The 13,184-nt window shown below is 41.1% G+C and overlaps 1 protein-coding gene across 1 annotated transcript in view; it reads left to right on the top strand.

The window, feature by feature from the left end:
- LOC142572750 (integral membrane protein 2B) overlaps positions 1-13,184 on the top strand; it is a 34,312-nt gene that overhangs the window by 1,666 nt on the left and 19,462 nt on the right. Inside the window, exons 2-3 of the mRNA XM_075682074.1 lie at positions 5,604-5,765; positions 11,339-11,509. Of these exons, the coding sequence (XP_075538189.1) occupies positions 5,604-5,765; positions 11,339-11,509 (333 nt within the window). The remainder of the gene's footprint in view (positions 1-5,603; positions 5,766-11,338; positions 11,510-13,184) is intronic.

Genomic DNA, 13,184 nt, shown 5'->3' with positions numbered 1-13,184 from the left:
TAAAATCACACAAAGGGTCTACGACAGTTGAGCAAGATGAAATACCTGTATAGACCTTCGTGCTGTTCCTTATACCGGTGTCACATGTACACTTCTGATCGCGATCGGGACCGATCCGGATCGAAATTCTCGACTGCGATTGGCTCTCTCGCGCATTTTGTGCAAAGGAGCCAATCACGACCGCGAAATTCTAACCGGATCGGGCTTGATCGCGATCAAAAGTGCGCCGTGTGACACCCGTATTAGATGACTAGAGAGAATAATGAGTCTCACCAAAACAGTCTGTTAAGCACTTTGCATAGCTGAATATAACCTTTGCATATGTAAAGTTGAGCTGTGACAAACTTTTTTGCCATGTTGAGTTCCAGGATGCCTTCACTTACCAGTGATTAATCTGTTCACTTTATTGTTTTTCTTTTTGTTTTCATTATGCCTATTAACATTTAATGGTATATGAGAGCTGTCATCACAAAACACAGACTGCTGACATTAAGCAGTGGCTGTTAGGTTCTGGAAAGAAAAATATTTTTTTTTAGGAACAGAACAACCTTGTGCAAAGAATTGACATACTGCATGGCTTGCAAAAAAGAAAGCAGACTGTATGCTATTTTCTGTACAGCATCAAACTGTATCCGTGGGGAGTTTCTGTCAAACAAACAGCTAGGACTTACAGTGAAACAGAAAGCATCTTCAGTTTTCTTGTACTTTGGCAGCATATCTGTAAGTGTGAAATGAAAGATTGCCCATTTACTTATATCCAGGTGCCCCTTTAGATAACTCTAGCCAGGTGGTCAAAAGTAATCCGAAGTACCCTGCTATGGCATGCGCCTCATACTTGGATTGTGGTTTTGGCACGCAATACTCCAGAATTTGAATTTGAACTATGTTTATGTCGCTTGAGAACAAAATTGTCCTGGGCACAAAACTTTAGTGCAAGCTGTGTTGCCAACTCGTATAAACATAGGGTATCCAGCAAGCCATTGACCACATGACTTTCTCCAAAACTGATTGTGTATCCGAACATCTGCCAGACAAAATTTACCACATTTGAGAATGGAAGTGTAGTTACAGAAAACCACCACATCTTTAGAGGATCGATGCCATCATTGTCATTTACATTGTGGTCATGTAAAACTTGGAGCTTATTGGCACGGTTTGATTTAAATATGGCATTACCATTCCGAGTCTTGGATCTCTGTAGTGGTTTCTGTGCTTGTCTTTAGTAAGTAAAGGGCACAGCGGAGGTGAAAAATGTGTGGCATTGCCTTAATGTAGCACTTGTACTTTAACTGGTTGAAGGGTAGTAACTAGGGCAGCCAACCTTTGTGTCGTGCTTGGTTAACTAGGTAAAGTGTAATTTTATTGTGTCATGACAATGATCAGTAATGAGCTACATTGCCTGACGTGTTTAAAAGTACTGTATATCCATCGTTGTTTGATGAAGGAAAGTAGTCTTGAGTATGAAGATAGAGATTGTTTGGCAAGAGAATAATAGTTGCAACAAACATGATGCTGCACCTTCTTTTTCTCTTAATATTTCTTGCAGCTATTCTCTTTTCTTGTCAGATGATATTTGATGAAATGTAGGACTACCATACTGCTCTTCCTTTTTGCAACTAATTTTGGTAAAGTGAAAGATCAATTAAGCCTTTCTGGTTCTCAAATGCAACTGAGCACCCATGACACAGAAAATTAAAATGAAGAACACGTACAAAGTCTGTGTCAAAAGCTTCTGACATTTAAATGTATAAATTGGGTGCAATTAACTAGAAATTGTAAAATCCTGTTGCATTTCAAATAGTTCTCTCCTGAATCTAATCAATAAGACTGCTCTTTTACCGAAGGAAAGCTTCATGGAACTTTTGATTTGTGATGCATTGCTGCTTTGCTGGTAACTTTTCATTGGGGATGCCAGTAGATCGAAATGGGTGACTTTTAAAGGGGATTTTAACTTAAGACATAAAACGTGTTGTGGAGTTGGCTCTATCATAGTGTCTTAGTTTGGGCCAGTCTGTGAAGCCATGGTACGCCTAGACCAATTATCTTGATGAAACATCCTGCCGTGCCTTCCCTGAACTTGCACTTGTTTCTTTATCACTGCTGCTCTAAGGGCTGTCATTAGTTCCAATTAATAATAGCTAGCGATATTATTTTGGAAGTCATGGCACATGACACTTGATAACTCCGATCAGTGGCGATTTGGGCAAGTTGGTTAGGCATTGCAAAATGGTTTCTATGCTGATAGACATGAACATAGAAAGGAGGTACAAGGCATGTGAAGTGCTTCGTGTGTCCTGTGCCCGCTTTCTATGTCCGTGCCTGTCAGTGCAAGAACCATCTTGCACTTTATAACTGTTGAAAAAAACTTTGTTGAAAGTGCTTCATCATCAAGCACTGTATGAGAGGCAGCTTTTTACAGAGAAGCTGTATATGACTAGCCAATTCATCTGTGCATCCGTCTGTCGGTCGCCTGTATGCCGAAAACTCCTCCGGATCAACCCCATGCACACGCGTGAAAAAAAAAAAAAGATAGAGAGCCTCGCGATTAGCCAACGCCACCTAGATAGCATAAGGCCTATTTACTCCGATCCATGACATCACGCTACATGGCCCAAAATTTCCATTGACAAGGCTGGCGTGATGAAAAGCGGTGACGTCAAAATCACCATTGCCTACTCAGGAGCATCCCCATTAAGTTCTATGGTAGTCGGGCCAGGTAACATAGCAAAAAGGCCTGTTGCTATCTAGGTGGTGTTGGATTAGCTGCACCAGTAGTGACATCGTTGCTCTCCGTCGCAGCCGAGCGCGTGCGCAGCAGTTTCCCTCCGGCTCCGAAATAGGTAGGCCATGCGTCATACGGGAACGAGATCGTGTACACCGTGCCGATGCTGCAGCCTGGGCACACGAACAGGCTCGTGCAGCCGAGCACAAGCAGCATTTGTGTACCGAGGACCTGGAAGCCCACCAAGCCATCGGTTAATGAACTGTCAGGATTAACCTAGTGATAAACACCGGGGCTGCACATTTTAGCTTCGCTGGTTAACCATCTGTGCACAGTGCTTGGGCGATGATTTAAAAAAAGAAAGATTTCTTCCACTTTTGCTCTGCAGCCTCCCTTGATTATAAATTCCCATTTGGTGTTGTAAATTTTTAGTGTATCTTTGTAAAAGGCTTCCAAAGTTTTGTGCAGCGAAAGCTTTAATGAACAATAGGCAAAGATGACAGTCAGGCTTAAGGAACTAAAGTCTCTGGACTGCTGCTCTACATGAAAGAAAAAGGAATATAAAGAAGATGACACATGTAGAGCTGTGTACATGGTGTGTATACATTTCAACTGCGCACTTGCTTGTGCTAACTTATCTATGCACTTTTGCTTAACCCTTTATTGACGAGTATTGCCTACAGGCACCATACCAAAAAAAATTTTTTTTCTTGCCATGTTTCAGTGTTGAGCACGAAGTTTCTTGCTAAATGTCTTCAGCCAACACTGAATGACAGGCAGCAAGTGTCATTTGTTGGTTTAGAGCAGGAACACTGGACAAGGAAAAAGTTTGGCATGCGAATCATTGTCTTGTGAAAGCAAGGTCAGAGGAAACAGGCTGATGCAGCATATCCAGTTGTAGTGGTGCCACACGTGTGAGGTAAAGCAAATGAAATGTACACCTGTGGTTCACATAGGATGAGAGCTGTCTAAACAAATTGAAAATGAAGCCTTAGGTGGCTTGGGTTGAATCCCACTTGCGGTTTCCTGCCTGTTTTTCTTTTTTTTTTTTCATTGCTTAAAAAGATTTTGCTAAATATTTTGTTGTTTTGTCGATTATGCTTATTCTTGATGTGTTCTGCATATTTAGATAGAAATTAAACATTTTTTTCTGGATACTTATATACCTCGTCATTAAAGGGTTAAACAGACAAGATTGAGTCATGTATGATGATCTGGGGTACTCTCAAAGTCACTTTGTTTTGAGTTAAATATCTAACCAGTATGCTAATACTTGACCTTGTAAATTTTGGCCTGGTAAAGCAACCTGCAGCAATATTGTACCAAATATGTCTACACAATTGAATGTTACAGAGCAAGCAAAGATACACTAATGCAATTTGTAGTGGATTGTACATACGTCTACTTTGAGGTCTGCAGAAGGTGCATCTAAATTCAATTTTCTTGCGATATAATCTGGAAAGGTTGCATTCTTTATATTGAGACTATGTATGGTGAAAACCAATATGTAAGGAGCAGTTCAAATCAAAGCAGCAATATCGAAGCAGTTGAATATCGTGCAGCATGTTTCATTCTATCTAACTATGCCCATACTGCGAGTGTTTCCTTATTGAAATCGGAACTAGGTCTACCTAACTAACATGTTAGAAGGAAGCTTTCCCGTCTATGTTTACTTCACAAAATTTATTTCACCAACCCATCTTTAAAAAGTGAACTCGTTTCAGAACCAGCTTGCTTATCAAGACTTGTTGACCATACACATAAAGTTCATGCCGCATTCTGCCGTACAAACCTATTTCTGCACTCTTTCTTGCTGAAAACTACAATATATTGGAACTACCTGCCCCCATCCATTGCCTGAATACAATATCCTGTGGCCTTCAAAGATGCGATGAAAAATTTTCTGCATGTGTAGCTTCAACACATTTGTTTATCTTTGTACTTTGAATGTGTATTTTTTTAAAGCCCTGCACTATGTGCTTTTTGTATATGTGTGCTTTGTTTTTCTTCTTATTTTCTTGATTTCATCCACAACTTTGGATTCTGTTCTTGTTCAACCATGTACCCACCCCAACTGTAACGTCCCAAAGGCCCTGAGGGTAAATAAATAACATTCATGACCACAAAATTAATTTTTTTTTTTACTGTAAAAAGAACTTGCAGAAGGGCAAGTATTTTGAAGGGGGGAAGTGCATAGCAAATATTAGGCGGCTGGGTCAGAAACCAAACAGCTGCTGTAATCATTGCTTGAGTACTGATTTCACATTGGCACACCCTTGACATAATTGTCTGGCAGTGAGTTTGGTGCACTGGTGACAAAAGTGTGTGTGTGTGTGTGTGTGTGTGTGTGTGTGTGTGTGTGTGTGTGTGTGTGTGTGTGTGTGTGTGTGTGTGTGTGTTCATTAATGTTATTGAGAAACATTAGGGAAAACTACTTACTGCTTCTTGGTTTTATTAGTTTCCGCTTTGTTTTCAGATGCTGTTGCTTTTTGTACAGTGCAAGATAGATAGTAAAAGGAATAGTACAGCCACTCTGAAAAGCCATTATGTTAGCTACTGATCTTGTGCAAGTATATGCAGCCTTTCATGGTTGAAGTGTCCAAACTTGATATTGCTGGTAGAAACATTTGTTGCCTCTCTCTGGCAAGGCATCTAATGTGATTGGATCTTTCTTTTAAAAGACATTGGCCACACTACCAAAAATGAGATGCATTCTCAGAATACATTATGGTTCCGATATTACTTATGCAGAAAGGATTCAAGGTTGGTATGGGGTTCATGTTGTCTTTATGTATAATGAAGAAGGCTTGTCCGATAGTTAGAATGCATACAATGTTTTCTGCATTTCTGCCCAACTGACCTTCTTTTCAAAATGCTGCAGGGCAATGAAGGCGATGTGGAAGGCAGCCCTGTGATAGTGACTATGCGCGCCCGTCGCGTAAGCACAACCACAACACTGTGCGTCTTTTTCACTGCATTCCTGGTGCTGGCGACAGGCATCGTTGGTGGCGTGTACCTTTATCGCCAGTTCACACACTACAAGGTTTGTCAGCTTTGCTCCTCCCTTCTTCTTCTTCTTCTTCTTCTTCTTCTTCTTATTATTATTATTATTATTATTAGGGGAATTTGCCACAAGGCCTATGCAGTAAAAAAAATATGAACAAGAAGAGACCATAAAAATGCATGCAGCCCTGTGTGATGCAGCTCAGCTAGCACATTTTCTCCCTATGTTGTCTACCCTAGCCCGGGCTATGTTTCAGTGCTAGGTTGTATGGTTGAACAGTTGCGTATCATATTTCAGGGCTAGGTTGTACAATTACCATCAAAAAGAAGTTAGCCATATTGTGAAACCAGCTTTGTGGTGTGAAATCTTAGCATTCAGAGTGTTAGACTTCATGGGTGCCCTGCATAAATAACAGCACTGCCACCCCAGTACAGCATTTTAATGTGACACTAAGGATCAATGCTCAGTTAGTCAGGTGAAGCATTTTTTTCAAGTCTCCATTTCCATTTATTTGACGGGAGACAGTCTTCATGTCTGTATCCTGCTTCCAGGCACATAGGTAAACAAACCATGCCTACATTTTAGTCAGCATTGCATTGCTTTAAGAATAGTTTGATGATTTTAGGAAATGCAAATAATTGCTTTGAGGTGTTTTGCTTGTAGTTGTGTTTAAGAGTCTGCTTAACTGGATTCAAACTTATTCGTTGCACTTCCAAAATGACATGTCCCTGCTATTCCTAGGAGCACTGATTTTCTGTTGAATTTTAGAGGGGCCTTGGAAGCATGTTTCTTTTAAGCCTCAGAAATTCCTTTGAATGAGTGTGGTGCCCAGTGTGCCACCTCCTGGCTATGCCACCGAGTCTGTATATGAGTATCTTATGGGGTCTGCGAAGCATTGCAGGGCAGCCAAAGTACACATGACAAAAGCATCCATTCATGAAGCAGTATGTCCTGGTTGTAATCATCTGCATTAATATTGCCAGTTTTATCAGCATGGTCTGCATTGAAAGACTGTTGTGGCCCATAGCAACTGCCTTGTGGTTGCACCTCTATCTACCAGTGCTGGAAAGTACCTAGGTGCTACTCATATGTAGCTAGATGTACCTAAAGGTACCCAACAGTCCCTATGTTTTTGTAGTAGTCGCTGTTATGGGTTCTTTCACCTCTCAGATGCATATGTTGTCTAAAGTAGCTGTCTTTCACTACTTGTATAGTTATTTTGGGCAACTCTATGTGTGCTTGCTAAATATTGCTTCAGCACTCATAAAATTAGTAAAACAACATTTAAGAATCCCAGTTCAAAAGACCTGCTTCATAATTGTAAAGCTAATTTTTTTTTGCCAGGCAGTCTGCCAAGCTGGTGGAGACAGTCATTTTCGCAGTCCACACATACGAGCGCGGTTTGCTTGTCTTGCCACAAGGGAAGTGTAGGAGTTGCTCATGTTATGAAACTATGCACAAGTGACAAGCCCCAGCAGTGCAGCTAGCATTTTGCCATCATTTAGATCATGATTGGTGCCACCAGTAGTTGGCCAAATAAGCAGTGCAGGGAAGGAAGCTCACATGTGAATTCAGAAAGGACTTTATTGTACTTCTTTTGGGGTTCATTTTCTTCCCTTTTCTCTCTCTCTCACTCCCTTTTTTCAGGAGCTGTACCATGATGGCTCGTTTTTGTTACATGATCTGACTTAATGACATGTTGAGAATACACAAATATAACTGCAAATACTGCACTGACCTCAACCCTTGAGAATGCAGGCGCTTTAGCACTGGTATTACTAAGCATGCAACGAGTCCTTCCCTCATCCTCCCTCTCTTGTCTGTACACTTTGATAAAGGTCCTCCCTTGGAGGCTGCCCTAGATCTGCCACTGAAATAGTGCGGAAAATCTGATTCAATAAAAGCTATGGAGGTATAAAGGTTGTCCCATGTTACTTGAGCCAAGACTTCAAAGAAAGGCACTTTGGACAGGAATCGAACTGAACGTATGGTGTTGGCAATAAATAGCCGAGAGTAACTCAACCTATGTTTTATTTTTGCCATAAGTAAATATTTAATGACATTTAATTACACAGCTTTTTCGTTAATAGCTTAAGACCGCAAATGTGATACACAAAGATGTCGAGCACATTCATAAACCACCTGTAGCTCCCGCTGATGCCGCAACGTGGTGCGCTTTGGTAGGTGCTTGCAGCGGGCACCTTGCCACCGGCTACAAATGAAGAAAAGAACCAAGTTGGGCGGCACATGCTCGCGGCACAAAACATGGCGTTCACTAGTCTGTACTAAGAGCCTGCTACGCTGGTCGCCGCAGCCACCACTCCGCTTGCCACCTTCTCCCTTCTGCCGAAATAAATGTAGGGATGACCGAACGGCTCGTGGGTTGCCGGCACGACTGCCTACACACCTAATAAATTGTTCTCTACACACTATGTCTCGCGTAGTTATTTTTTTCACATGTCAAAGAAAGCCCGTGAAATATAAAAAAAAAAAATGTGATAAGGTGCTTGTGCACTGGTATTGTGCTGTACTCAAGCGTGCAATAGTTGAACAAGCAAGTGGCCACAGGGAAGTGACGGGGCGCTATGCCCTGTCACGTAACTTTGTTACCTGCCTTTTAATGTCTTTCATTTTTGAAGTCTTGGCTCAAGTTATGTAGGACAACCTGTAGAATGTCTGCTGCCATCTGCATTGCGATAGAGAGACTGCTTGCTCTCCATGCAACAAGCCATTTAACTAGTGACAAAATACCTATAATAAAGTAGGTTCATCATAAGCCAAAAAGTGACAATCATTAATATCAAGCTGAGGTTTCAGGATCCCTTAACGGTTTAAGCTAATGATGACTGTTACCATAAAGCTGAGTTATGTGTTTAGTACTGTGAGCACTGTCTTAATAGTAAACGTAATCTCAAAGAATGCAGCACCAAGGTGATGGACCCAAAAGTGATTTTGATGATATGATTGTGTGTCCATCATGCGCATTATAAGACTGTACTACAGCAAACTAGTAAGGCACACTAACTATAGAGGGTGTTTTTTTTAGGTGCACCAAATTTTTTAAAGATTGCCTATGGCAGATAGCACAGTTCTAATCATTGATCTAAATTACTCGATGAGGCGGCCATTACTTTTAAGAGAAATCAAAATGTTCAATTGAATAATTAACATAAGTATGCTAATTAACTTTCAAATTAATTACTTTATGCCACATATTTCACTCTACTAATTATAGCCGCTGAGTTTGCATTGCGAATCCTCTGGACTGCACCAGTTCCAGGATTTTAATTTTCAAAGTGTTCGATGAAATGCATTAGTGTTGCAGTAATTTTTCTAAGAAACTGTTGTTTTATGCATTGAAGCACAAAAGTAACTGGAACACCAATGCATTTTGGTAGACACATTGAAAGCTAATATCTTGGAACTGGTTCTGTCTGGAGAATTCGTTCCAAGTAGATATGCCATGCGAACTCAGTGGCTTCAATTCGTAAACTAAAATATGTGGTGTAAAGTTATTAATTAAATAGGTAGTTAGTGTAATTATGTTAATTATTCAATTGAACATTTTGATTTCTCACAGAAGTAATGGCCCCCTCATTTAACGAGAACAAATGTGGTTAACCGAGGGGCCCAGTTTTTATTAATCATATTGTAAGAAGCCAACAAACAGACACCAAGGACAACACCAGGGAAATTACTTGTATACTGAGTAATTGAAATAAAGAAATTATAAGTGAATGGAATTGAAAGTGGATGAAAAAAACAACTTGCCACAGGTGGGGAACGATCCCACGTCTCCGCATTACGCGTGCAATGCTCTACCGATGGCCCCCTCATAAAGTAATTTAGATCAAGGGTTAGAATTGTGCTCTTTGCCATAGGCAATTTTTGAAAAGTTTGGTGCATTTAAAGTTAAAAAAAAAAACACCCTATATACTACATATATTGTTTCTAGCCAGTGTTAGAAAAGATATCATTTACAATAATTGGAACAGAGCCTTGTTGCAGCTGGTAACAATAAAAGGTGCTTCCTCATCTGGCTTCAAGCTATGCCTAAGCTTATTAAACAACAAGGTAATCATTCTGAAGTTCATGGCAAAGAGCCATGAAATCAAGTTGTTGCATAAAGCCAAGCAGACAACAGCTGCCCTTGTAATGGTGGCACCGGAGCTCTGTGTTTGTGGCCATTTATATACGTGTAGTATTCTAAGCCTTTGACAATGAAATACACACAGTAGTTATTGTGTTAAAGCGAACTTAAAGGACAGAGTTAGCATTAGTCGTAGACGAAGTGATGTTTCGGCCTTAGCACGTCCTATCTTTGCACTGTTACTCTGTGTAGCTATAACGTGTGCCAGACAGCCTATGATAGCACACATTGTCCGTTGTCATGCATAATATTTACAAGTATTGGGACAAATGCACAATTTTACCAGCGGTTAGCCAGTGCAAACATACTGTTTCAAGGGAAGTTCTCAGTTTGTTTTGTCATTGAACAATTAAAAGAACACTGGCACACATCCTCTGTCTCTCTTTCTTTGAGCTTGCACATTTTCTTGCTTTTTTAGTTATTCTGAACAGCCTCTTCAGTATCTCCAGTGAGCCTAGCCTTCCTAGCCAGGGATTTTGTTTTAGCAAAGGTGTAAGACCACAGTGCAGGCAGTGTGTGTAAGGTAGCTTATTGTAATTTGAATTAAGGTGGTTAATGCTGATGGTAATTGAAAATGATCTTAAATTTCTGGCTGGCCGTCAGTACTTTCAGCACACATTGACCTAGCCTAAGTGAGTCAGCTTCCTTTTGTGAAGTATTACTGTGCAGCTTTAAGGCTTACCATAGAAAATGACTTGCCATTTAAATAGAATAGTTAGACATTAGTGCATGAATAAAATATGAACATGTGAAACAAACCAAATATGGCAAGATGCTCCGATTATTGTGTGGTGATATTATTACAATATAGCCAGTATGTTGCTGATATTGGTCCATTTGCTTGGAATAGCTATGTGGGCAGGTTGGTTAAGCATGGAAAATAGTGTATGCACAAATAAACAACAGCAATAAGAGTACGAAGCTACTGCTCATGGCCTTAAAAAACATGCTTTTGTCAGAGAACTGAAATGAACCACTTGAAGAAAATCTTTGCTGCCATTGGCAAAGTTTAAATGAGCTGTTCAGTCAAGTGACAATGAGTATGTTGCGGCCAAAACTGGGCTGTAAACAGTTGTATAAACAAGGTTTGGGTAGAAGTAGCTATTGAGTGTGTGTGTGTGTTTTTTTTTACTTATGTGTCTATAATCATATATTTTCCTCTTGTAGTAATTGGTTTTGAGTCGAATAGAGCTTGTGATAATTCACTTCAAACAATAATGTGAGTAGTTGTCATTAGAAAATCTGAGAATTCAGCAGAGAAATGAATCATGTAGGCCAGGCAAGTCATTCATAAGCATTCTCATAACTTGACCATATATTGCCAACTGCATTCCTTAGCTGTGTTATAGTTCCTATGCCAAGAATCTTGCATTCACGCATGCCACCAGCAATATTTATGTGCGAAACATCCTAATGAAATTTTATTTTCGTCGTAACTATCACTTACCTCTTGGTTATGCAGGTCCGCCACTTCCGCGGATGGTGTGGTGTGCCATATGTGTCAGACTCCAAGATGCCGCCAGTGATGTCGGGCTCGGAGTTCTTGCGCCAGAGCTCAAATCGTGCCTACGGTTCATCACCAGAAGTTGCCAACTCCATCGTAGACCCTGTTAGGGACAACAACATTTTTCAGGTAAGGTTCTGGGTCCATCTTCTTCATGCAGTTATGAACGTGCATCCACTTGCAAGAAAAGTGAAAACCATTCTGTAATTGGGCTTAACAGCTGGCCGGCCTTTACTATGTTGCAGTAAAGAGTGTTTAATAGTTTTAATTTGTAAAGACTCAAAAGCAAACTGCTGCAAACCTTTGCATCACGCAAGACATACTTGTACTGATAGTGTAAGCTGGACAGAAGGCTCGGTGCCAATTCATGCAAAGTGCAAAGAGATGCATCAGAAGCAGCCCACAAAATTCCATGCTTTTCATACCGAAACTGGGAAATAGGTGCCACCACTGCTGCTCACTGGAAGTGACACAGAGCCAAATCTCGGCACGACCTGAACCAGTGTGCCCGTTCACTGCTTCACACACCTAGTGTATGCTGCACGTGGCTCCACGTACAGGACAACTTTTAATATATCTAAGAGACAAAAAAAAATGAAACTGCTCTCACTGCACCACAAGGGATTCTGGCATTGATGCCATATTCTCGTTAATCTGTGGTTGTGTGGCACACTGCTAGGGAGTGCCTGTTATCCACGACAGGGTATCTATGTAGATGCTGTTAATTAATGATCAGTGTAGTTGCTAGCCTTATGGCATTGCTGCAATTACTCTGGTGACACACTTATCTGCTTTTAACAATGATTTTTGTGAAGGGGTGTGCACAAGCGCTGCGGAAAAAAGGAGTGCTGGACAGGAAAGATGCTCTTTCCTGTCCAGGTCTCCCTTTCTTTCGCAACACTTCTGCACTCCCCTTTGCAAAAATCATGTCAAGCCGACTAGCCCAACAGCTTATTTTCTAATGCTTTTAACAAATTGAGCTCAAGTGAGATTTCATTGCAATTGGCAGTTAAGATGACTGAAACCAACTTCCATTGCTTTTTGCTACTCACTTTTGTAACTGATCCCTGCAACACTTCTTAAACATGATGAATAAACCTACTGAGTCGCTAGACAGGGCCGTTTGTGTACAGGCGCGGCCATTGCTAGCACCACCATTGGCAGCTCGTGAAGCTTTGCTGCACAGGTAGCGATAGGCGGAGCGCCTTGTGCAGCATTCATAACTCGGAGCTGCAAGTACATACAATCAAAATATCAGTGTGCATGGCAAAGGAGAGAAACCATAGCAGTCGACACGCTAGGCGCATTGCCTTTCTCTTTGATTGTGCCTGTGCCATAAGATTTGACGTGGTGCCGGCTTTTGCGCTCCACAGAGCAACACTCTGAGCTCCCGTGTTCCCACTAGAAGTGGCCTCACCTGTACGTCTGAGCCAAATATTCCAGTACATGCAACAGGGAGCCTACAATTCTATTTAAAAGACCTCATGCCTTTTCTTTAAACTTCTTGAAATCCCTGCTGCTTCCATAGCACACTAATTAACTCTATGGCTATTGGCCAGATTCCTCTAGACATGACAACTAAGGAGTGCGTTTTGTCAGGGCCAGAAATGGAGAAATCTTATGATCGATGATGTGGTGGTGCCATTAGGTGGCAGAGAACAGTACCACTACTAACGCTATCTATGGCTTTTGAAGTCAGCTGTATGAACAGACTGATCTTGAAGCTTAGAACGACAGAAAGCCGAGCTAGTTGGTAAGGATTCATAATGCAAAGAGGGGGTAAGGCGTGCAGACACGGACACAA

Source organism: Dermacentor variabilis, chromosome 2, assembly GCF_050947875.1.
Source record: "Dermacentor variabilis isolate Ectoservices chromosome 2, ASM5094787v1, whole genome shotgun sequence".
NCBI classification, from domain to species: Eukaryota; Metazoa; Arthropoda; class Arachnida; order Ixodida; family Ixodidae; genus Dermacentor; species Dermacentor variabilis.
The sequence above is the reverse complement of the archived record's forward strand: the minus strand, read 5'-3'. Positions and strand labels throughout refer to the sequence as shown.